Genomic DNA, 25,446 nt, shown 5'->3' with positions numbered 1-25,446 from the left:
ACCCGATAGCCCATCGCTCAGCAGGCCTGGCTGTTCCTCTCCTCTGCTGATTGTGGCTTGAAGGCATATAACCAGGGGATGAAGTGGATCGACAAAAGAGAGAAGGATGAAATTGGAAATGTAGAGAAAGGACAAAAGGAGGGTACAAGGTGAAGAGGGGCACTGACTTGCAGAGGCCAGAAGTCTAAAAAATTGCAGATGGGACTGCAAATATTTTTATGGCAAGAGCCAAAAGTTAAGAAGATAGGAAACATGTTTGCCCGGTTACCAGTCATTCCAAGAAAATGAGAACAAGTGTCTGTGAGGTCGTATTCCCATCATCTACTGCCCAGCTGAATGTAACTCTAGTTTCCTAGAGATTGTTCCTATTTACAAGGGAATTTTTTGGCGCCTCGGTCATCACTTCCACTTCCTGTCCAAAGTAGGCTTGTATAGAGTTCTTTTTGTTGGATGGAGTTGGGAGGTTGGGAATGACAAGTGTTATCTACCCTGTCCTGTTCTCTAGGTCGATGTCACTAACGCTGTGGATCTTTGCTCCTCTGCCCAAAGCAGTACTGCTGCCTTTCAGTAAGTTTTCCATTTTTCTGTGCTATCTTTGGGCCGCCATAGCAAAGGCACCATCACTGTTTCCATTGGTACTTGCCTCTTTTTGAGAGCCAGCTCAGCGATGTGCTTGAGGCCCAAAATTGGCAGCTAGTGTCCCAAGCTGCTGGAGTAACTTTCTGGCTGTGGATTCCCTCAACTGGAAAGCCCACCAGAGTGCTGAAGTCATTTTCTGCATTTCAGAGACTAAAAAGCAGCTTCGTGTTATTTTTTTTTTCTTGAGCTGGTACTCAGCACTACAGCATCATTAAGAACATGGGAGTTTACCATCTCTAGTTACCCCAAAATATAAGAACAATTTCCCTAGTGAGCACAGATTTCTTGGAAGAAATTTCTTTTTATAGAATTCAGCCAGTCTAGAGGCATTTATCATGTGCCTACTGCATATCAGGCACTATGCTGGACAGTCGGTACAAAGACAAGATCACCCCTACCCTCAAGAAGCTTATACAAACTATTGAGGAAAGAAGTAAGTATCAGCTTGACTGTATAAATACAGTGATTTGGGCAGGGCTGGGGCAACTGAGAACCTGGGAAATCAGGAAAACGTTTTGTGAAGTAGGTAGCACTTGGCCTGAGCTGTAGGTTCTGAGATGGAGATAAAGAGGGAAAGCACTGATGGCATGGGAAAATGAAAAGAGAGGGAACAGCCACTAAGTTTTGCTGGAGCATAGAGCATGAGGGAAATGAATGTGTAATTTGCCTGGAAAGGTGGGCTGAAGCCAGACTGCCAGGAGTTTGTATTTTATTCACTGAAGCTTGAGCAGGGGAATAACATGGTCAGAACTGTGGAATATCCATTTGGCAGTGCTATGGAGAATGGCTGACTGAGAGGAAGAATGGATAGAAGTCAATTGTGAGGTAGTCGGGTTTAATCCAGAAGAGCTGAGGTAGACCTGAACAAGGGATGCTATGGAGATGAGGAGACTTTGCAATCAGACAAAGGGGAAGGGGGCTAAGGGAGAGTGGAGAATTGAAGATGAGTCCTAGGTTGTGAAAATGAATAACTACTGTCTTCAACGGAAATGGCAAGTTTGGAGGAGGGATGCATTTTGGGGAAAAGAATCTGTTTTGGACATACTGAGTTTGAGATACCTATGGGTATAAATATTCATCAGGTAGTTGGGGATCTAAGACTAGAACTCAGAAGTAAGATTAAGGCTGTATATGTAGATTTGAGTAATTTATAGAAATGACAGGTCAACCTGTGGAAGCTGGTAAGATAACCAAAAAAATGTAGAGGGAGAAAAGGGTCTAGGATGGGGGGTGGGGAACCTTTGGCCATGAGGCCACATGTGGCCCAGCCCTCTACTTGTCTGATCTAGGAGATAAAGGGGGAACTCTGAAGAAAGCATACCATCTTTCAGGTGAAAGCTATGAAATATAAAATCCCCAATTATCCTCAATTTTTTTTTTTCAGATTGGGTACTTCTCTGCTTTTTAAGAGAAACTTCAGAATGAAATTCAGAATGTACCTACTGTGGTGGATTTCTCTTTGTAGGTTATATGGAATCAATTGGTATTTAAGACTTGCTATCACAACCAAAAGTTTTAGATTCATTGTTTCAGGCTTCCAAGTCTCTGGCTTCTGATATAAAGAGTTTTGAGAGCTTAGGGTTGGGTTACTTCACCTCAGTATGGGAATAAGGCGTTTTCCTTCCATTTAATGACCATGTATTTCCTTTCTGGAAGAAAGCTCAGTTTCAGAAGGGGCACAAGACACAACCAAGAGAGGGCAGTAACTGTTGAAGTACCCACATTGTTCCAAGTTGTCTCGCCAGAAAGGAAATTGGTGTAAAGACTAGAAAACTTTGGCTAAGGTTTGTTCAGCACATTGTTTTTCAACCACAAATTGGTCCTAGGGCCTGAGAAGAAGGAGCTTTCCATAGAAGCAGACATTACCAAATCAGGCAGTGCCAGGGCAGTCTGTGCCAGGGATTGATCATTTTCCCCCCCTCCCCCTACCACATGAGCCTCTCTCTTTCCCAGACTATTAGCTAATGCTTGGCACTGCTACTACAAAATGAAGCACTTAATATAGTTATCCACAATTCCCGTTATAATTTATGCCCAAGGGCCATACAAAGAATACATTAAAATATAATGCAAACCATTTAAATCAAAGAAAAACTTTAAAACATTGCATTTGCTCTTTCCTAGGAGTGGGATTAGAATCCACTAATGGATTACAGAACACCAACAGCTGAAGCAACATTAAATTGACCTTCACAAGCTAATTTAGTGGAATTATAAGTAATGCTACCTAAGGCTGCCTTAATTTTTTATACCTTTAGGGGTCCAGTTCCCTAGGCACCAGGACAAGTTGGAAGATTATCTTTTTGGAAAAGGTCATTTTAAAATTGGAAATAGTCATCAACTATTTGTAAATGTTGGAAGAAGTACACTCTTTTCCAGTTGTGAGGCATGACATTTTTGCTTCATGGTTGCAGAGATCTCTTTTTCTAAAACAGATGTTAATTACTTTGATGTGTCCTGCTTGCCTGAGGGGAGGGGTATTTCCTGCTAAGGCAGGGCTCCAACTTCCCAGATGAGATCTGTTTCACTCTGCACAAAAACAGGCTTCACTAGGATCGGATGGAAGCCACAGATCAATTTCTCTCAAACACATTTATTTAAATTTTTTTTTTGGTGGGGGAGGGATATTGTCTAAGACCCAAAGACAATCATTTGAAAACACATCCCATCTTATCAAGATGCCATTTTACTATAAAGCTTAATTCCAATCAGTTTTAATTGGCTCTGTGTTCCAGAATGAACATCTGCATAGCCTTAAACATTTTAAGATTCTTTGGCAAAATCGTTGCTTTTCCTTAGCTAACAGAAAAGCTGAGATCTGTGTGATATGTGAGTGGGACAAAGGCTGGAAAGCATCCTGTCTCTAATGGGTCTGTGCAGATTTTGTCTTCTCATTTAAACTGCTGGTAATCTGGTGGATTTCTGATCCAGGAGCCAAATGCCTGCCTCTGAAGCATCCTCCAGGCTTCTTGGTAGCTGGCTGCTGCCTCCTTGTATTCCCAGTAGGTTTCCAGCTTCTTGACCCTAATGCAAACACACATCTACACGTAAAGGCTGTTCGTGACTATCAACACCCTATTTTAGCCAACACAACCAGATGAAAACTGGACCAATGCAGCAACTCTTATTGACTGTTAAAGGGAGTTACCTAGGAGCACTTTAGACTAACAATGCTAATTACTAGCATAATGACAGATTCTGCTGGAGTAAAATGAATGCAAATAGCTGCACCTACTTCTTGGCCAAGTTTTTTCTCAATATGATTGATTTATGATCAGGCCAAGGTGGCACAGCCCATAACTCTCTAGCCACCATGTTTGTGCACTGCTGCAAAGGACAGACATTAGGGTCTTTATCAGACACAATCAGCTCTCCCAACTGGGCTTCTGATTTCTCTCCACCCTTTTTCTGGGCACCAATTTCTGTAGAGAGGCTGTCACTGTGAGGCACATTTAGGATTCTCAGGTGCAGTTAAAAGGTTTTTGGCTTTTCTCAGTGCCTACACATTTCACCCACTTGGGGAGTGTCTCTCTGGACTAAAGCTTCCTCAGTTGTAAGATGAGGGCTTTGGTTTGGATGATTTCCAAAGTCCCTTCCAGCTCTAACATGTTATAACTGTTTATTAACATTCTTTGTCAATCCTAAATTTGACACCCTTGTTTCCTACACAGTGATTTATCAAGACACTTTCCATAGCAAAAACCATTTTCTGGTAACTAAGCACATAACTCACTAATTCTATTAACCTTCTACCATCCTTTGCCAGCCAAGGCTACACAGTTTGTAACTCAGACTGGAAAGCACTGCTCCAGTGGGTTGATCCAAGGCTCTATACAGCCCAAGTTTGCATTAAAACAAACCCAGCTTTGATGCAGTCCATTCTCCTATACAAAAAATACAAGTATCTTATGAAGCAAATGGCACCTGAGACAAGCTGCTGGCAATCTGGACATTCAGAATGTAGAGGGCAACAACATGCAGCTGGATCTCTTTAGACAACACCTTTTCAGTGATGGTTCATCTTTCCTGTTGTCCTGACCTAGCAGTTGTATCAGGTACTCTGTGCTTCAGTTGTCCAGAAGCCACTTAATTCCTGTGAGAAAGCAAGTCACTGATGGGAATAAAAAAGGAGTGAGGGAGTTCCTTACAGAAAATCTAAAATACCAGAAGGCTATGGCTACTCCGAAAATTTATTTCCACTGTCATTTGACTAAGGTTCAGTAAAAGTTAATCAATGACAGTCTTTGACAAAATTCCAATCCTGGCTCTGTTTGCAACTCGCTGCACTATCCCCTCTGGGTCTTAGAACCAGCAGACACCTCCACTCCACCACCCTCATCAGCCATATGAAATATCTTCTAAGAAGGACGTGAGCTTGTTAGAAAGTGGGGACAATCATCTCTGCGGAAAGCTCTCGGGCACTCATTCTCCTAGAATGTATTAACAACCTGACAAAACAGTCTTTCATCAATGACAAGGGATTAGTTACCTGAGAGATTCAGGTCGCTTTTTCTCAGAAATACTGCTCACTAGGTTCTGGAACATGTTGAAGAGCTCTACCTTACAGACTCTGGATCTGTTCAAGACAAGGAAGAAGTTAACAATTACTGAATGCTGAGCATGTGCCCAGCACTGTTAGGTATATGAGAGGACCCAAAAGATTCATTACTCTTCTAGGGGGGCAAGGCTTCCTCTGTCTACCCAAGACTTCTATCTATACATGAAACTATGGGACATCATGTAGTCAGTGCTCCCTTGAGCATACCAAGCATAAAGAGCATTGTTGGCTATGCTAGTGAGAAGGCCTCAGGAAAGGGTCACTTGGGCGCTCTGTAAAAAAAGTAAAAAATCTGCCTGGGGGGCAGGAGGCATCATATTTCTGGTATAAAAAGTGGACAGCATTAGCAAAAAACACTGGGACAGGAATGAGCACAGCATATGTGGTGAATGGTCGTGGTTTCAATGAAGGGACCTGTCACAGGAAGTGGCCCTCTAGTTTTGTGTTGCTCAAGTAGCTGGTCCTTGTCGCGAGATGACCTGTCCTCTAGCCAGGAAAGCTTATCTAGATGAAAACAAGTTCAGTAACTATTTTGCTAAATGCCATTCCTGACTCAGTGTTAAACTTGGGAGAGAAACTGGGAACACTGGAGAAGTGGGAAGTTTAAGTTTCCAAGATCCATTCGGCCTCAGTCAACCCAGGTAGGCAATTCTGCCCAAGGCTTGGGTGTTAATGGAGCTAGCAGGGCCCTAGAGATTTAGAACTTAGCAAGCAAGCCCTCTTCAGAATGAGCATAGGCTACAATGCATTAAGGCCTACTTTTTGGTGAATTCTGTTATAAAGAGACTATGTAACTCTTTGTATCTGACAGACTGTTTATTCCTGTTGTTACTGACCTAGATGTATCCCTGTGGGCAAGGAGCTGAACCTGTCTCTCTCTATACATAACCATCCCCTTACTGAGTGTTTGTTTCCATATCTTTACTGAATGTTTATTTGACCCAGTCTCTCCCAGTGTCTCTAGGCCAGTCTGTACTTGGCCTAACTTCACTGTTAAACTGCTGGGGGTGGTGACTGATGTGGATACAAAACCAATAAGTAATCTGAGCAGGTGACAAATTGGCTCCCTCAAAAGACAAAACATCACACTGCCTTAGCTCCTTTTCACCCCCTAGTACATGTACGCAGAATGGCTGCTGAATCAGCCTCTAGTGCCAGTAGGTGCAGACTCTGCCTTGTAAAACCCTGGTAGTTGGGCCAGAATCAGGGGTTCTTAACCTGGCACCTGTGAAATTGTTTTAAAAAAGATTTTGGCAACTATTTCCAATATAATTGGTTTCTCATTTAATCTATTTTATTTTAAGCATTTAAAAACATTCTGAGGAGGGGTCCACAGCAAAAAAGTCTGAGCTCCTGTTTTAGAACCTGTTTCCCGCTATTAGTTTGGAAGAGGAAAAAAGGAAATTCTTATTATCACTAAAACCATAGAGATGCAGGACAGGTTTCTTCAGGCTGCCTAGTCAAGCATGTCTGGAAGGGATGAAAACAATACTGTTGTATCGATCCTAAGAACGATTTTGATGAGTCCATGAAACAAGAACATGAAACCGCTGCTGAGCCTAAAAGCCCATTCCCCAAATACCAGTAAACACTCCCAGAACTAGCCTAGGTGTCAGTCCAACTTAGTGAGCTGTTTTTTCTCAGACTATTTAGGACCTTCTCTAAAATAGAGTTGGGACAAGATGTAATAGCCTAGATATTTAGATGCTAACAATAGTATCGATCAGGAAGAAACAGAAGCATCTAACCAATTACTAATTTGGTCAGTCTTCAAGAAAGAGTGGGCCGCTGTCACAAGCCTCTGAACTGCTCCCAAAGCTCAATGGCCTACTGGACCATCACTTCTCTTTGGCAGAAGCGTATTCATACCCTACGAAAGGCATGAAGTACACGACTCTTCCTAACTTGTTTTGCTTTTCTAGAACCTTCTTTTCAGAAAAGATCACTGAGGAGTATGTTAAAAAAAGGCGGGGGAGTAGGGATCTATAAAATCCAGGGAAAAAAGTCTGCCCTCTTTTCCCTGGCCTTAGTAGATTATTTATGCAGATTTTTTTTTGAGTCATTTCCCTATATATGCTTCACTAACTCACACCCCTCCCCTGATATCAACAACCAAAACTTAAGCAACACTGACCAATACAGCAGTCAATTCTGATGTCATACCAGAGTTCCCCCTTTCTCTACTAATATGGCATATCACCATTTCTTCTCCAGGGCCAAGAGCAGTCATTACCTTTAATCTGAGTTCTGCTGCCTTTCTGTGTTGTTTTCATTTATATTTCTGTAGTCAGTTTATGTTATTCTGGGTCTGCAATCTTTGCTTTGTATCAGTTAATAAATCTTCCATGTGTGCCTTAATTCTCTATGTTTGTCATATCGAATGGCAGAACAGTATTACACTACACTCAGATATCACAATTTATTCAGCTGTTCCCCAGTTGATGAAAATCCTGTTTCCATTTTCTGGGGATGACTACAAAAAAGATACTGCCAAGATTATTATGGCATGTATGGGACTTTCTGACTCTTAAGGATATGTGTCCTTCAGTAGGCTCACTGGGCCAAAGGGCATGAACAGGTTAGTGTGATTTCTGGCATAATTCTAATTTTTCATAGTAGTCAGACCAATTCACAACTCCACCAAGAGTGTATATTATTGCTGTGCCTAGCAAGTTATTCCTAACTTTCCACATTTTCTGTGTTCTGTTAGATGTGATGAGCCACTAGGGACAGCACCTGATTTAGTCTGCCAAATAAACTAGGTTATCAGTGAAAATAAAGAGAAATGAACTCACCATTGTGCAGATAAACAGCTTAGTGAAAGACCTGAAGAAAGTTCAAAAAGCTCAGGAGATGAGTGTTTGGCTCAGGCCCTCATTCTCAGACTGCTAATGCCTTTAGACAACTCATTATTTTAAAAGAAGTTAGTATCTTGGTGACTGGTGTTTATATTTTGATTTAATAGGTGATGTTCTTAGAACATCATGGAACATTTTGGAATGTCATGAAATCAGATTAAGACTAAACCAGCACTGCTCACCCAGCTATACCTTGAGGCTGTGAAAGCTCTACTGGCTTTATGGTGCTGGGAGGGAGGTGCACAAGGAACTTAATGCAGACTCCAAGACTCCAAAATCCATCAGTGGACCCCAGTAAGAAAAAACAGGAAAAATCCACACAGTTAACAGTTAACATTAAATGTTAAGAAATTTGTGGAAGGGTAAAAAAATCAAAGTTTCTGATGGAAAAGACCATTTTAAAATGGCATGTTCTTCTACAGGGCCACAAAAAGAAAGACAATGTCTAGTGGGTCGTAGAAGTTGGAATGAAGAGCTCTGGCTTCTGGACTTGACTCTGCTAAGATAAGTAAGAACACCGCAGGGACAGGGAGGCTTTCCCAAAGTCTGGAGGACGAGACCAACATCCTAGTGACCTACACAGAAGTCAGGTGTTTGTCTTTCTGCCACAGCCAAATAACTTATTTCTGGGCAAATGTGGGCTGGCCTCTCTCCTAGAAAAGAGATTCAAAGAATGCCTTCTGTTCTCCAGGATTATCATGAAAGAAAGAAGGACTTGGACATAAAAATGAAGAAAAAAGAACTGAAGAGGTAGAGAGGATTCCTGACCTGCATCAAAAGATCAGAGTGAAAGAACATGGTACATAGGAGAAAGGAAAAAAGGATGACTAAACACTTGTAGCTAAGTAACAGATATGAACCTGTTGCTACAGAAGGGGAGGGAGCAGCTGTTCTTCCCTTAAGGCATAGGTTCCCAAAGAGGGCAATACTGCCCCATGGCAGGGTGCTGGAATGATCCAGGGAGGTAGTAGTAGCCTCGGGTGCAAGTGAGGGTAGGGGGTGGGCATTGAGTAAAAATAAGGGGGTGGTGAAAGCATAAGGAAAGAGAAGAAAATTTTGAAAAACTTTGTATGTTTCATCTGTTATATATATATATGAGTTAAAGTCATAATGATTACATTATTTTCCAAACAAACATACAAAATGCAACTTATAACTGATCAGTGGTCAATTCTGCCAACAGGTCTTAACGGTGACATGTTGGCAGGTGAGCCTGTCATGCATTGTCAGGAAGTCCAGCATGCATTGGCAGGAATATGTGTGTGTAATGACTTGTTTCCAATATAATTACATGATACAATAGTGCATCATCAAAATTTCAATGCAGGAAAACCCCCTACAAATTTACAATAAATTATTAAATTTAAAATGCATCATTAAAAAAATTTCTTATTTTTTTGAAATGATGCAAATTTTGAAAACAGTTAAAGGGTTAGAGAAAGATTTTCAGGGAGGCATTGAGTAATTTTTTTTTAAAGGAGGTGATAGACCAAGTAAGTTTGGGAACCTCTGCTCTAAAGGCATGACAGTGTGGATCCTCAGGTGCTATCAGGTGAGAGATCATCCTTAAGGGTCAGAGACAGAAAAGAATAGTACTGCTTGGTGACTCCTTTTTAAAGCAGCTATCTGGAGCTGATAACCAAGGATGAGCATGGTATAGGAAGATCCGCTGTTTCCCTGGGGCACAAATCCTGGATGGGACAGAGAAACTCCCAAGATCCATCAGTTTTTATGACTACCCATGTTTGGGGATTCATTTGAGCACAGATGATATTGTCAGGAGTTATCTAGAAACCATCATTACAGATGATGAAGTACCAAGCAAGAAAATGAAGGTCTTGGAAGCCTTGTATCTCCACTATAGAGGAATGGCAGGTTCTTAGAACAGGAACAGAGTACACTTAATGCAAAATATATTTGTAGAAGGTAAAGACAGAAAATTACTTGTGTGACTCTGCCAGGAAAAATCCTCTTTAGATTAGCCACAATAAAGGAAGAAAACCAGTAGAGAAGCCCCAAAATTCACAGGAGACAAGATGCCAAGAAAGGAACCAACCGTAAACCACAGCCTCTGGTGTCTACAGACAAGGGCACAATGTATGAATAATAATGACAAGGTGAACCAGAGACTCTAATGCAAGGAGGCATACTGGATCCGTGTCATTGAGATTTGGTGGAACAGGACTGCACTATAGCTCTGGAAGAGTTCTTAATCTTTGGTAAAAGACCTATGTATGAGAGGGTGTTTGAACAAATAAGGAAACTGAAGCAGTCAGGAAACAGATCTCTTAGGCTTGGCTCAAACATATGAGGTAGGGAGAATGGGAAACCTCAGTTGTTTGGAGGCCTACTTAACATAGTGGCTAATAGTTTGTTGGCCTACGTTGGTCGTTTCATTCCTCCAAAGGCTGAGGTATTAATACGAGCAACAAATATCCTAAGTAGGCTTTTTTACTAACAAGGAAACATGGACTGCTGAAATAAAATGGTAAGAACCTGGAGGGTGGGGGCTGGGTGCAGGGTGTGAGTACTCTAAAGAGGAGAGCTAGGTATTGAGCTCAGATTTCAGAAGAGCAGATTACAAAGGCTTCAGAGAAAGTACAATTACAGTAAGACCTCCAGGCAAGTCCCCCCAGGAGAGAAGTTCTGAAGACAAAAAATTGTTACGAGGATAAGGAGTACTCTCAAGAGAGACCGAGGTCAATATCCTTGGAACCCATAGGCCAATTTAAATTGTAAAAAGGACACATGCAGAGGCAGAAAGCAAGGACAGGTGATGGAGAATGTGTAGGAAAGCATGGCCTGGTCCTGTGGGAATAATATTGGACGCTAAAGGTCTCAATGAGGTAATGCTGGGGGGCAGTGAAGAACAACAAGAGAAACCGCAAAGTTTTTTTTTTTAAGCTATAATGAGGAAAAGAGGATGGCCAAAGAAAGCACTGCTTGTAGTAGAGGGGAGAACACTAATGCACAAAGGAGAGAAGAAAGAAATACTCAATTGTTACTTCACTTCTTTTTTCTCTTCCAAGGAAAATGATCTTTGGGTTGGAAAGGGCAGAACAAGAATGACACAAAGGGAGCAGTAAGACCGTGAGAGAGGACCTAGCACCAGGCCTGGAAGAACAAGATCCCATAAAGAACCAATGGGTATGACTATTTCTGAGACTCTGACCATGGAAAATTAGGACTGGAGGACAGGGAAGAAAGGAGAGTTCAGCGACTAGAGGCCACTGAACTTCCCTTTGACTCTTGGCATATTCTAGAATGACTATGGAAGGAACAGCCAGTGAACACCCAGAAGAGTAAGTCCTAATCACACAATCAGCACGATTTATCACAAACAGATTGGGCCAGATTGGTGGCCATTTTCTTCTCTGACAGTGTTAGTGGAATGGTAGATGAACATTATTTAACTATATGTGAGCAAATAATTTAATAAGGTTTATCATATTATCTTTCTGGACAAGAAGGTGGTGTACGAGTGAGACAATACAGTTTGTATTAGTATTTATTATTATAAGTATTAGTACAGCTCTCTTAGATAAAACAGTCAGACCCAACTGGCCAGATCCAAAAAATAGTCACTGTTTCATACCCATTTAGAAAGAAAAGTCTCTAGGAGTGGGGAACTCCAGGGATTTGTGCCTGACCCTGGGCAGCATTTTATCAAGGACTTTGGTAAAGCCTAGACTGAATGTTTACCAAATCCACAGGCTAAAACTTGGGATGAATCAAGTAAGATGAAATTTAATAGTAATGTCTAGTATTGCACTCAGGTTCAGAAAAAGAAACCTCAAAGGTCCAACATTTAGGAGTATGGCTAGAGAGTACTTTGTCAGAAAAAGAGCTGAGCATCCTGATGAATTTACCAGCTTACTATGAGTTAACAGTGTGATGTGGGAGCCAAAAAAGCTAATGTATCTTAGGATGCACTGAAGGACAGGATACAAGACTAGGGAGGTGATGAATTCTTTTTAACTCTGCCCTGTTCAGATCATGTCTGGAGTCCTTCATTCTACATTTTAGGAAGCACCTTAATAAGCTGGAGGGAGTCCAAAAGATGGCCACCAGGATGCAGAAGGGCCTCAAGATAATGAGAAAAAAATCAAAGAATTGTGGCATGTTTAATCGGAACAAAAAAAGACTGGGGTGGAGTGGAAAAGGAAAACATACTATCTGTTCTTTAAAGGTGGCTCTATGGGTAAGGGATTATTAGCCTTATCTGCATGGCCCTGAAGGGCAAAATTAGGAGCAAGAGGTGCAAAGGGTAGAGGGACTCACATAGGAGTCTGGGTAGGGGTGACTCCCGGTATGTGGATGAAATTCCTACTCAAATACAGGCTGCCTTGGGCTGGGCAGCATCTGAGTTCCCTCCTGCCTCTGATCTGCTTGAGCCTCCTGCATAATCCGCTGAGAAGCATTGTCTGTGGGAGGATTCATTCTTTCTGGTTCTCTGCCCTGCCATGACACCCAACAAGCACCAGGCCCTTGGTGAGCAGGAAACCAGCCCTCCCCTCTGAACTGTCCCCATCACAACATTCGCTCCTCGGGAGCAGAGACTATCTTGGTCTTCTATTAATATCCTCCTAGCTCAGCCCAGAACTTGGCTCAGAAACTTAACAAATGCTTTCTGACTGGTCCGTTCCTTCTCCCAGCCAGTCCCTCTTCTCTGTGCCTGTAAAAAGGAGGGAGAGCCCCCAAATCCAGTGTTCCTCCCCAACTAGCCCTGGAGAGTGCACCTGGCTTGAAGGCTTCCCACACTCTTCTTTGTAGTTCCTTGCCTGAAGCCACTGCAGCTCACATCGACAGGCTGTTCTGGGACTGCACTCCAACCTATGGCTGTGAGAAGACACAAATCACCACATCAAGGCTGCCCAGCATGGAGGCTGCACCATACTAAAGAAAGGATGGATAAATGTGCGAATGCATGCTGAGCCGGGGGAGAGAAGGGCAGGGTCCAATAAGGTGATCCAGGAGACCCATGGCATTCTCCTCCATTACTGTCCTACTCTCACCTGGCTGCTGAAGCTTCTATCAGCAAAGCAGGAGCTCTGACAGATCCTTTCCAGCTACAAAGGCAGGCCAGCTATGTTGGGAGGGGCTCATCCCCAAGTTCAGTGTGGATGGGTTTTCTGGCTATAGTAGGACTGTAATATGTACAGGTAGAATAAGTATACACCAAAACCCCAACACAGACCCTTGAACATCGCCATGAATATAAGGAGATCACACTGAAGAATACATATATTGTCATTTCTTAGAATTCTGGTGTAAAAATGGGCTGGTTTTCTGTCAGAGTTGCTAATTGGCGAAAATCTGATTTTTCGTGAGAGTAACAGCTCCCCCGGTGCCAGAGTGTATTAGATGGACTGGACGGGGAAGTCTTGGGGGAGGTCACTCCTGGGTAAATTCCTCACTCTGTAAACTGGATCCCAGGGTACCCCAGGGTATTGATGGGAGAAGGCCAGGTCACTCACCAGCCCCACAGGGAACAACTTTCCCCGGGCAGTTAGTTCTCTTTGCCTGAACTGCACAGCGGCTGTGTTCAAACAGCAAATCTGACTGAAGCATTTTCAGCTCTTGGACTTGGAAGCCTCTGGGCAAACCGGACACATGCCGACACCTAGTTATGGGGAAAAAAACTTCATCATTTAGAGCAGGGCTGTCCAACCTTAGGTTTTTCTTGAAACAATAGACAATATATTTTGATTTGCCATTTTAGTGAGAGCTCTGCAGAAGCATTTATGTAAATTTCTATGCTTGTAAGCAGGCCACATAAATTGTACCGTGGCCACATTTTGGACAGCCCTGATTTAGAACAAACAGTGCTCTGATACTCCCTTCTTTCCCACCATCCCTTGCCCCAGATTCCCAATAGCTGAGAACTGGCCAATTCCTTAAGATATGTCCAGAAATCCCATTTACTCCAGGCTGAGGAAACCGTTTGACAGTTTGGTCTCTGCCTGCCCCCACCTAGGGCAAATGGCAGTGAGGTGGAGTTTTGTTGGGGATGTGGTTTTTAAAGTGAGATCCCTCATTTAACCTCGTCAATCTGAAAGTAACAGCTGCAGGGAGAAAGGCTCCCCTTGGACTCTGGGCAGACTGACTTATAAAACAACATGCCCGTGTAAAGGCTGGAATCAAAGGATGGCAGTTTCACTTTGTCTTGTGTCTTCCCTCTAAACATGTACCAGAGAGAATGACAATGATGATGACAACCACAAGCCCTCAGAACCAATTTTATCTTATAGGGGTTAAAGTGCACCCCCCCTTCCACTCATCGGATCCGTGGACTCTGTGGCAGTGCTGTGGAAACAGTGCTGTCAGACGTGAGTTATACCTGAACTTGCCACCTGAGAGATAGCACAGTACAGAAGAAAGATCAATGAATTGTGAGTTCGTACAAGCATATATTTAATATTAGAAAATGGGTTTGAGTCTTAGCTCCATCATTAACTAGATGGACGATTTTGGGTGAGTCACAACCTCTCTGAACTTCTGTACAACAGAGATAATAATGTGGACACTACCTGCTTCACAGGTTTGTTGTGAGAATCAAAAAAGATAAGGTCAAGTGTTGTATAACTGAAAAGCGATGTAGAAAGGTAAGCTCCCTCATATAGGCATTCACATAGACGTTGTTCTTGGGCTGCCATTTCCCAATGGGGGTAAAATATTAGGACAGCACCAGGCAGTCATTCTCTTACCTGTCAATCATGGCTCTCTTCATGGCCTCAGGACTGTATGGGCATTTCCCAATGACCAGAGCTGCTAGGTAGATTGGCTCCTCTAGGAAGTGCATCAGCAGGGCACCTTGGCACCCAAGCACATTCCATCTTGCTAGCTTATCACTACAGGACATAGAGCAGGTTTGGTCTCCTCGGCCTGGCTTCACTCGGAGTAATCCCACCTGGTGATATTCGACACCAGGCTTCTGAGTATCTCCAGCTTCCCCTGGCACACATTTTGCTCCAGTTCTATAAATATCCACTACTTTAGCACCAACTGGGACAGTCCCCTTAGCAGCTGCTGGTCCTGCTGCTGATCCATTTGCTGGAGGGCCAGAATTGCTGGAATCTGGGGATATTTGTAAGCTTCCATCTTTCCCAGTAGAGTAATGCATGGCAGTATCACTGGGGATCTCCCTGGGAAGATCCCTGGGTTTTGTCCTCATCCTCTTAGTCATAAGGTGGGCAGGGATTTCTTCACTTTTCCTTTTATTTTCTAGTACCACAGGGTCACTAATGGCCTCTGCTGAGAGGCTGACTGGAGAGCAAGGCTGATCTTCAAGCTCAAGCATTGGGATGATGGAGGCATCCCCACCTGCAAAAGAAAATAATCCCTAAGACAGCGGCCATTTTTACAGTTCCTACTACCTGAGAGGAAACCAGTGACATTCTGGCCACTTTATAGTCCCCGAAATTATTCCAAGAAAACCAAAGCACAGTAAAGAATGATGATAACCAACTGTGAGCATAACCTCTTTAAATACTAATATGTATTTCTATACCACCTTCCTAAAAATAATCTGAAATGAGTTCACGTATTTCCAATCCTCACAACCTACTTATGAGCTTGGCAAGGGATAGGGATTATTTTCTTGTTTTAGACATAACTAAGGCAGAGAACAAAGATGCTTCAGGTGAAAAGTCACTACATTAGAATCCATACATCCTGACTCCCATCCCTCATGCTCTATCTGGATGTTTAAAGGGCCATTCTGACTCCCAATGTCGCACCCCTGAATCCATACTCAGTGAGGGGGTTGGTCTTGGGCCTCCCCACCCAAGCAATGATTTTATTAAACTATTGTTACGGGTAGTTTTTGTTTTTACATTGCTTAAATTTCTTTCAGTATTCCTTCTCTTCCTTCCTGAAAGCAATCTCAAAACAAAGAATTTTTTAAAGAAAAGAAAAAAGAGAAAACCAAGCCATACATTGAACAAGTCTAGAAATCTATGCAGTGTCTCACTCACACCTGTGATCTCCTACCTCTTCAAAGCTGTTGCCTAAGTGATCCTTAAAATTTAATGTTGTCTTTATTCTAGATGAAGAAATTGAATGCCAGATTGGAAAGACTCTTCCCTACTAACCAGCTTCAATGTGCTCTCAGTTATACTGCTTCTTCCATACATCAATGATGTATAAAGACTACAGGTCATATGTGATAGGCAAATGTCATCAGAACAAACTTCATTCTTTGGTCTCTGGCTGGCTCAAACACTGCTTAAAATAACACATTTGGCAGCTGACATTCGCCTAACACTGCCTAGTTTATGAAGTGCTTTACATATTTTATTTTGTTTCATCCTCAAAGCAGTCCTTTGAGGGACACTGAAACATGAAGACACTAATCTCATGGAGAGAATGTGACCTGTCCAGGGTCAAACATAAGCGGAGGCATGGGCATCTGAAAAGGTCTTGTGGTTCAAAATACAGTGTTTTTTCCATTGTACTTCTTTGCCATACATAATGGTGAGTCATCCTCTAGACTGGAGGTTGAAAGTCTTCTGCGTATAGGATTCTCTCTTACAATGGCTGCATTTCAGGTCGTTGCTTGAAATAACAAATTTGGCAGCTGTGGTGGAAAAGAATACTTGGGTTCAAGTCCCAGCTTGAATCACTTGAATCAGCTCTATTACTTACCAGCTGCATCAACACGAGGAGCAAGGCCTTCACTTCTGGGAGCCTCTGTTTCCCCATTTGTCAAGCATGGTACTTCTGATCATTCAACTTGTGATGACCAAATGCTAGAACGAATCTGAAGACTTTTGCAACTATCAAGCTAGTATTAAAGTGGATTTTGTTCTTTATGACCTCTTTTCTTAGGGAAATGAGTATTTTCTTTCTGAGTCTTCCAATGGTTCTATTTTTCCATAATCCTATTAAGGTACCAACAAGCCTGCCTACATAAACACTAAGGAGAACTCTGACATTAGACAGATACAACCACATTGGTGGAAGATAAATGTAGAGACACTGGCTTAAGGATACTGTAAAAGGCACAGTAATATTGTAGCTTTTATTAAGTCAGAAATCAATGGAAAAGCGTCTACATTACTAAGACAAGAAAATGGAAATTATCATAGACACAAAGGCTCAATTATACTCACATGGAGTGTGGCTAGAAAAAAACACAAAATGCAAGTCTGGCTTGAGCTTCCACATCCCTGTCTTGGTTCCCGGCATAAAGATGCTGTCCTGTTGCAGGCTGACTGCAGTCCTAAGCTGGTGGAACAGGTACCTGCCAGGTAACAAGTATAAGCATAAATGAGTGACTGGAATCCCTGCAGTTTGGAAGAATGGGGCTGGGCACTCCCTCAGGAAGGAGCTGCTCCCCAGAATTGGGGAGCTCAGAACAGTGGCCAGGTGTAGAAGGACAGCGCATGTTGCCCTTTTATCTCCAGACCTCTCCCATCTCAACAGTCCAGGCGATGGATTTCTCTTAGAACACTGGTCCTTACTGTATATCCACCATTATCCGTGGCACCAGAGCAATTACTGGGAAGTCTCTCTGTTAGCTTTTTATGCTGGACAGATATAAGATGGTTATGGAAACTCTAAGTTAAATCCGGGCCCAGTGCCAAAGGATTCCCGACTTCACTTAAGCTAACAGTATTGAGAACACTGAAACACAGTGGGCCAAGTGATATTACTTGAGCAGGTGAAGCCTTAGTGATTGAGTAGGGCTTGGTCACTGCAGAAGTTATTTTAAAAAATCCATCTGATAGGTAGGAATCAGTGAACAAGCATTTATTAGTAAGCACTATGTGCCAGGCACAGGGAGTTAACAAAGGAAAAGTAAAAAGCTGCTTACTTCTTGTAATGGGGGATTAAAAGTATCTAAATTAGGCCAGAAAATATAAATAAAGAGTAGAAGCAAAGGAACAATGGAGTTCCCAGAGAGCACGGGGATGGGCGTCATCTGTTAGAACAATCACATTGTTATTGTATTTAGTGAGGAAAGAGAAAGAGGAACTAGAATTCTTTTTTTTGGGGTGGGGGGAGGGATGGACAATCAGGGTTGTGACTTGCTCACAGTAAATGTATAGTAAATGTCTGAGGCCAAATTTGAACTCAGGTCCTCTTGACTCCAGGGCTGGTGCTCTATCCACTACACTGCCCAGCAGCTTGACTTACGGCGGGTATTCTTAATATTTTTGTATCTATCACAGATCCTTTGGGCAGTCTGGCAAATATTACAGACCCCTTCTCAGAATCATGTTTCTTAGAAAATTTACAATTGTAGGAAATGCTAAATTTCAGTTAAAGGTTGATGAAGATAAATAAAGATGTAATCTTTTTCCCATCCCCTGAAATCTACTTGCTGACTCTTTGGGGGTCCATGGACCCCAGGTATTATTCTTAAGAATTCCTAGTCAGTGGTATGGGAAAACATAGCACTGCTAAGTTTGTTGAGCAAGAATTTTCCTTAAAACTTTTTTAGATCTAAGGAAAGTGGCAGAAGGCATAAAACCATTTTAAGAGAGAATTTCTATTACTTCACCTCTGGAAACTCCTCTTGGCTATGACCTCAGCATGACTGTCATTAAGGATGTCTCCTATGGCAAAAATAAGAAACCCCGTGAAATCATATAGAACTTGAGGAAGGCTCCCCCCATCTCCAATACCACAATGACTTTTCTGCCTTTATCCCCAGAAACAGAAAGATTCTTCCCCTACACTTTGGACAAACCATGCTAACTTTATTAATGCTTCACAATCACTCACCATGATACATTAACAGCAGATCTTTCACCTGAAGGGTCAGCCTCGGATCTGTAGCACATCAGATGATTCTTTTGCTTACAATAAGCTCATGTCTAGGGACTAAAAATGTTTTCCTACCTGCAACAAGAGCTTCTGACACAGGGGAGTAAGGCTCTCTTCAGCAACCTAACATACCCATGGCTGCCCACTGCCTCTGGTGTGCCCATTGTCCTATCAGGATAAACAGCTTTCTTTTAACCACTATAACCCGGAACAGCCTTGATACTTGCTGCTCCACATATGATAGTGAGAGCCCCAGGGGCAGAGGAACAGATTTCAAAGAACTAAGGCTACGGACAAGTTTAACAGCCAAAACGCCCACGGAAATTTCCACACTGATGTCCCCCCAACCTGTGTCTGAATTCTGGTTGTTTTCCCTGAAACAAAGAAGTATAAAAAAGCTATAAAGCTACATTTTCCTCATTCCATGTTAGGGACTGCCAGACGCCAGGCAAAACTGAAGAGAGGGAATTTTTGGTATAAATTTGTAAATGTCAGATGGGTGTCATTTGTTTAAAAAAACAGCTCCCCTTCTGAAATTAACCTTTTTTCATTAAGTAGCTTTTCATCCCTTCTTGCGCTTACACAATAATTAAGCACTGGATACCCAGCTAACTTCAGCTGGCAATGGCCCCATCTCTTGCTAGGGACACGAAAGGAAGAAAGCTCAGCATGGTCACTAGTTTCAAAGGTGTCAGAATCTACAGCTCCCACCCCAGCTTACCACTTTTTCTCATTTTGGACAGGCCAATGCATTTCGTTCCTGTTCCCATGGAGACAACTTCCTTAGTTACTGGGAAAAACAAATTATCAAATGAGTTCCCATTATTTAAATGTTCCCCAGGTTTAATGAGTCAGGTCATTTAGCAGCATATTGCCATTAAAAGATTCCCATAATTAACAGCACATCTGGTACAAACCAACCACTGTGGTCCTGGGAAAGGTGAGAGGGTTGTCACTTATCCCAGAGGACTGTGAGACTTACAGAAAGGCTGAGCTGGAAGACCTTAGTGGGTAATCCCCTACTCCTCAGTCAAAGGGCCGCACTTGAGGACCTAGAGGGCCACAAGTGTCCTCCAGGCCACAGGTTTCCCACTCCTGCCCTATTCCAACCCCTTCATTTTGCAGATGGAGAATCTGAGGCCCCAGAAAGTTAAGTATTTGCCCATAGACAAACATCCGTTCAAACTGTAGTACCAGAATCCAGGTCTAATCTCCTTCCGAGGATTCATTCTAGCACCCCATACCAACTCCTCAAATCCAATGAGGGGACAAACATTTGAGGATTACATGCCACATGATAATTTTGCTTATAAGACTACTGCACCCTGGCATTCTTATACAGCTGCAATGTAAAGCCTTGTCAGAATTGATCCAGAAGCAAGCTCCTTGAGGACAGGGGCCACCTCACTTTTAGCTCTGTATTCTTAGGGTCTGGCACATGGTTATATCCTTAATAAAGGCTTGTTGGTGGCTTGTCAGGTGTTCCAGAAGAAGGGAAAAAGTTTCACCTGGCAAGGATTTGTCACTGGAATCACGAGAGCCTTCTGCTGCAGAATTCACCTTAATCACAGCTGCCAGCAAGGTCCATTCTCGATCCAGCTCAGGCTTTCCCTGCTTGGGCAGCCTGGTGCTGTAGTGAGTATAGCACAGATGGGCAATTTCATCTGCAGTCCACATGATCTGAGCAGAAGTCCTGACATCAACCTGGATCAGATCTGATAGGTCATCCTGGAAAATGGAAAGTGGAGACAAAAGGAGTAAGGACCAGTACCTAGATGTTTCCATCAGAAATTTGTGCAGTCAGCTCCGGGCCAAAACAATCTTCCTTTTCTATCACACTGTACCTATGTATATGGATCTTGGTAAGGTACACCAGAGATGTCAAACACAAGACCCCCACAGTACTCCTATTGAAGACAAATCAGATTAAAATCTAACTGGGAATTAGTTATCAAAATAAATAAAAATATAATAAAACATAGATTAGGTAAATATGTGGTTTTCCGAAGTCAGTATGTAGCCCCAGGGGATCCTTATGTATGGTTTAGTGGCCTTCTATTTGGGTTTGACACCAATGATAGATACCATCATCCCACAGACTTGCTATTCCTATTGGCAGATAGCACTTAAATAAGAAATGTCATAGATGGGAATCAGATGGCTCTGGAGGAGAAAGAGAGGCTGGTGACCTTGCAGAGCCCTCCCTCATTCAAATCAAAGCCAACTGCAAGTCATGTCATCATTTCCCTGATGCCATGGTCCTCTTCGAGAATGGAGGACAAACACAACATCATCTCAGGAGCAGGACCAGCTGATTTAAACTGTTCTATCATGGTCATGAACTCACATTTATTTCTATATCAGTGATCAGTTTAAAAAGTACTTTCCCCATAAGATAGAGATGGATTAGATAATATATCAACCAGATGAAGAAGCTGGGACTCAGAGATTGTGACCTTTCCACCCTTCTTCAGCACTGGCAAAGAAAGAGTGACCTGAAGAGCTCACCACCTATCTTACAGGGCTGTTGTTAAGGCTCACATGAGACAATATAGGTAAAGTGCTTTGCACACTTTAAAGCACTATTTCACTGACAGCTTAAGGATGTAATTTTTCCAAATTGGTGCCTCTTGAGCTCTTTGGGGTAAAGGGAAGAAAGAAATGGGGCAGGCCAAAACTAGCAACTCCACTGATTAACTATGGTTCTACACAACCTGACTAGTTATGATGAGAAGCAACACACATCCATCTGTAAGAAAATCACATGATGTAGCATCTGAGAGCTGTGTCCCTGGGATACAATATAGGAAGGGATTCCCCGGATTTAAATGAGTCTCCCTGGAATTGGATTCAGAAACTAAAATGCAGTTAATCAAGTGCCTACTGACTGGAAAGGGTCATGTGCTTCGTTCCTCCATCCTCCAGGTTTCTATTTGTGGAGTCCCGGTGCACAATAGGCACTTCTCTGTGAATACCACTCAATTCAATTAAGTAAACATTGCCTAACACCTACAGTATAGGCATCAAGATGAAAGACAAGAAGACAATCTGGGTGACCAGGGCTATTACTGAATCTTTTGGTGCCTCAAGCAACATTTAAAGACTCCAAATTTTGGAGGAGTAACTGATTTGCATAGATGGAGGAAGACTGCCGGTTAATCTCCACATCCCAATGAAAACACTTTCAGATCCAAACCAAAATCTGCACAATCCCAACTAAAATCTCACCTTTTACAGGAAGCCTTCCCCAATCCCGTAACCCCTTATTTCCTATTGTCCTGCATATTACTCACTTTGTATATATTTGTTTGCATCTTGTCTCCCCCATTAGACTTTTGCCTCTTTTTGTATCTATCTCTGTGGACTGGCACATGGTAGGTGCATGATAAATGTTTGATTGATTTATCAAGCCTCTATGGGGCAACTGTGCTAGGGACTAGGTAAAGATGAAAAACAATGCAATCTCTGCCCTTAAGGAGCTTGCAATGTCATGGGGGTACAAGGCATATATACAAGTATGCTACAAGGTACAACTGGGATAACCCTTTCACCCAGCAAAACTGCTACTAGGTCTGTATCCCACAGAGATCAAAGAAAATGGAAAAGGGTGTATTTGTACAACAATATTTATAGCAGCTATTTTTGTGGTGGCAAAGAACTGGAAACTGAGGGGATGCCCATCAATCGGGGAATGGCCGACTATGTTGTGGTATATGATTGTGATGGAACATTACTGTGCTTTAAAGAAATGAGGACAGTTTTGGAAAAACCTGGGAAGAATTATGTGAACTGATGAAAAGTGAAGTGAGCAGAACCAGAACACTGCACACAGTAACAGCAATATGGTAAGGATGATCAACTGTGAAAGACTTAGCTACTCTGATAAAGATGATGCTGCTGATCAGTTCCAAAGGACCCATGATGAAAAATGTTAGAGAGAAGCAAGGAATTCTAGGTGCAGACTGAAGCATATTTTTTTAAACTTTTTATTTTTTTTGTCTGTTTTTCTTTTGCAACATGGCTAATATGGAAATATGTTTAGCTTTGATTTCACATGTATAATTGATATATAATTACCTTCTCGAGGAAGGGGTAGGTGTGGGAAGGAAGGACAGAATTTGGAACTCAAAATTTTTTAAATGACTTAAAATTTTTTTAACATGTGACTGGGAAATATCTAATGAAATAAAATTTTAAAAAGTTCATAGACTCTAAACCTTGTTTTACAAAACCCACAGATTTTATTGATTTACCCAAGGTTCCACACAGAACCTCAGACTTGGAAACTGGCCCTCAGGGGTCTAGTCTGTTGTTCAGCAGGAATCCCCTCTACAATCATCCCTGGGTAAACAGTCCTCTGGATTGCACTCGAAGATGTCCAGGGACGGGGAGTTCACTCTCTTTTGGGGCGACTCATTCCATTCTTGCATAGTACTGTCGGGAAATTTGTTCTCATATAGAATCTAAATCTCTCGACAACTATGACCCTCAGCTTTTACCTCTGCCCTCCAAAGCCACACAGAACAAGGAGAATCTCTGAAAACCTTTTCTCACTCCACCCCCGGTTAACGAATGAATGAATGAATACACGAATACACACACACACACGCGCACACACAATCTTTGTTTCTCAAAATGCTTCACACGCATCATGTCATCTGAGCTTCCTAACTCAATGAGTTAGGCATACATTTATTATCCCCATTTTACAGATGAGTGAACTGATAGGTTGTGACTTGACAACATGCCCGCGGCTAGTCCGTCTCAAGAGCCGCATTTGAACCCAGTTCTTCCGGGCTCCAAGTCAGTAAAACGATCCCCTGAGCAATGAGCCAGGCCTGGAAAGGGCATTAGGCCGAGGTTCGGCTTCTTCCAAGCGGGCCCTTGGGCGCTCCCTAGGCCCGCTCCCCTTATCTAGAAGGCCCCAGGGGGCCCGCCCTCCCCGGCTGGAGGGGTGCGCCCTGGCCCCACCGGTCTCTCTGGCGCCGGCGGGGCAGGACCCACGCAGCCCAGGCCCGGAGCACCGACGAAGGAGGCGCCTTCAGTGTGCCCGGCACCCCGCTGAGCGCCAGGAAGGGCTCTCCCGGGGGAGAGCGGGAGGCCGTCTTGGAGGACAGGGGCCTGACACGGCAGCCCAGACTCCTCGGCGGCTCCTGCGACCTCGCGACCCGACGCGAGCCGCCCAGGCCCTGGCCCTCCTCGCCTCCCGGGCACGAGCCACCAGACGAATCCCTGCCCCACTCCGCTCACCCTCTCGCCGGACAGGACTCCGAAGCTGAGCGGAAGTTAGCCGACTGCAGCGGACGTGACGTCAGGCAGCCTGCCGGGGCGCAAAGCACGCTGGGCTACGTAGTATTCATAGTACTACGGCAGTACGAGGCGAGCTCGGGTCCCGGATCACGGGGTCAAGCGTCACGACGGATGCGCATGCGGAGAAAGCCGGGTCGATTCCAGGATGACGAAATGCCCAGGCGATCGCTGCAGACCCCCTTTCAGCGGTGCGCTGGACGAGCTGCTTTCCGGGCGGACAATGTGCGCACGACACATGGAGGTTTAATCTGCGTTAAACGTTAACTAATAGAGCAGTGTTTTGCGGGACTTCACATGTATAATAGGAATCATACTGCTTGTCTTCTCAATGAGTGGGGGAGGTGCCGGGAGGAATTTGGAACTCGGAATATCTAAAGTTCAATCTGCATTATCATCATTTTCTGCCATCACTTTCTTTAGTCTAGAAATCAACAGAACAATAAATCACGCCCCGATTTGGAGGCTGTAGTTGGTAGTGAATGACACAAGTAGTTTGGCCCATTTCCCAGCCTCAGTTTCTCCATCTGTAAAATGATTGAACTAGACGTCTTCTTAAAGTCATTTCCAGCTTATAAGTGCTTATATATGCTCACGACAGCCTGTCCCTAGAACGTCTTAAAGGACTTTTAGTGACAGGAGTCAATTTGCTCCACCTCACCCAGAAGATTTAGGAGAGACAAGCATGGGAATCAGTAGCCATTGCTTCACCTTCCCCTCCAAGCTCAGGGGAAGAGATTGAACAGCCAAGGGGCTATGTGTCGGGTAGTCTGTCACCCCTTCAATCAATCCATCTTTTACAAGGACAGTTCCGCTTACGTCACTCCCCTATGCCAAAAGCTCTAAATTTATCGTGAGGAAAACATTGGGTATTTAAAGACCTTCCCAACTTGACTCCAGCCCATTTTATTTGATTATTGCATAGAACGCGATTCATACGTTCCAGTATCCTAGGCATTCTTCCCTCACCGTTCCCCATGTGCGTCATCCAAGCTCCCATGTCTGTGCCTTGGCACATGATGAACTCCCTCTTCACATCCACCTTTGAATCATTAGCTTCCTTTGAGGACTATCTGGAGTCCAACCTGTCCCCCCTTCCCTGCACCCCCCAGAAAATTAGATTCAGGTGTGTCTCAGTTGCTACTGAAGGGCAAGGACTCTGATTTTTGTCTGTTTCTAGCCACTGGCATCCCAGGGGCTGTTTGCAGAACGAACAGGGAAGTACAAAGAACACAAAATCTTAAAGTTAGGAAGAACCAAAAGAACGTCCCCACAACATCTGCAAGAGGTAGTCATTGAGGCTCGCCTAGA

At 43.3% G+C, this 25,446-nt stretch overlaps 1 protein-coding gene across 6 annotated transcripts; it reads right to left on the bottom strand.

The window, feature by feature from the left end:
* Window positions 1-3,012: 3,012 nt before the first annotated feature.
* ADAT1 (adenosine deaminase tRNA specific 1) lies at window positions 3,013-24,131 on the bottom strand. 6 transcript variants are annotated; one of them, XR_005009907.1, is made up of 11 exons: window positions 24,079-24,131; window positions 20,337-20,556; window positions 19,550-19,618; window positions 18,563-18,617; window positions 17,169-17,299; window positions 14,763-15,378; window positions 13,533-13,678; window positions 12,795-12,894; window positions 5,129-5,215; window positions 4,642-4,732; window positions 3,593-3,663 (listed from the first exon to the last, which is right to left on the bottom strand). XR_005009907.1 is itself a non-coding variant. In XM_036750899.1 (10 exons), the coding sequence occupies exons 2-10, from the start codon at window positions 20,503-20,505 to the stop codon at window positions 3,531-3,533; spliced, it is 1,506 nt and encodes a 501-aa protein (XP_036606794.1). In that variant the 5' UTR covers window positions 20,506-20,556; window positions 24,079-24,131; the 3' UTR covers window positions 3,013-3,530. The 6 variants fall into 6 exon arrangements, 5 of the variants coding, with proteins under 5 accessions (XP_036606794.1, XP_036606795.1, XP_036606796.1 ...); XM_036750899.1 differs by lacking the exon at window positions 4,642-4,732 and having other exon boundaries at window positions 3,013-3,663; XM_036750900.1 differs by lacking the exons at window positions 4,642-4,732; window positions 24,079-24,131 and having other exon boundaries at window positions 3,013-3,663; window positions 20,389-20,421.
* Between the last annotated feature and the right edge of the window lie 1,315 nt (window positions 24,132-25,446).

The sequence above is a fragment of the Trichosurus vulpecula genome, chromosome 3, assembly GCF_011100635.1.
Source record: "Trichosurus vulpecula isolate mTriVul1 chromosome 3, mTriVul1.pri, whole genome shotgun sequence".
Taxonomy (NCBI): Eukaryota; Metazoa; Chordata; class Mammalia; order Diprotodontia; family Phalangeridae; genus Trichosurus; species Trichosurus vulpecula.
This window is presented reverse-complemented; position numbering and strand designations above follow the sequence as displayed.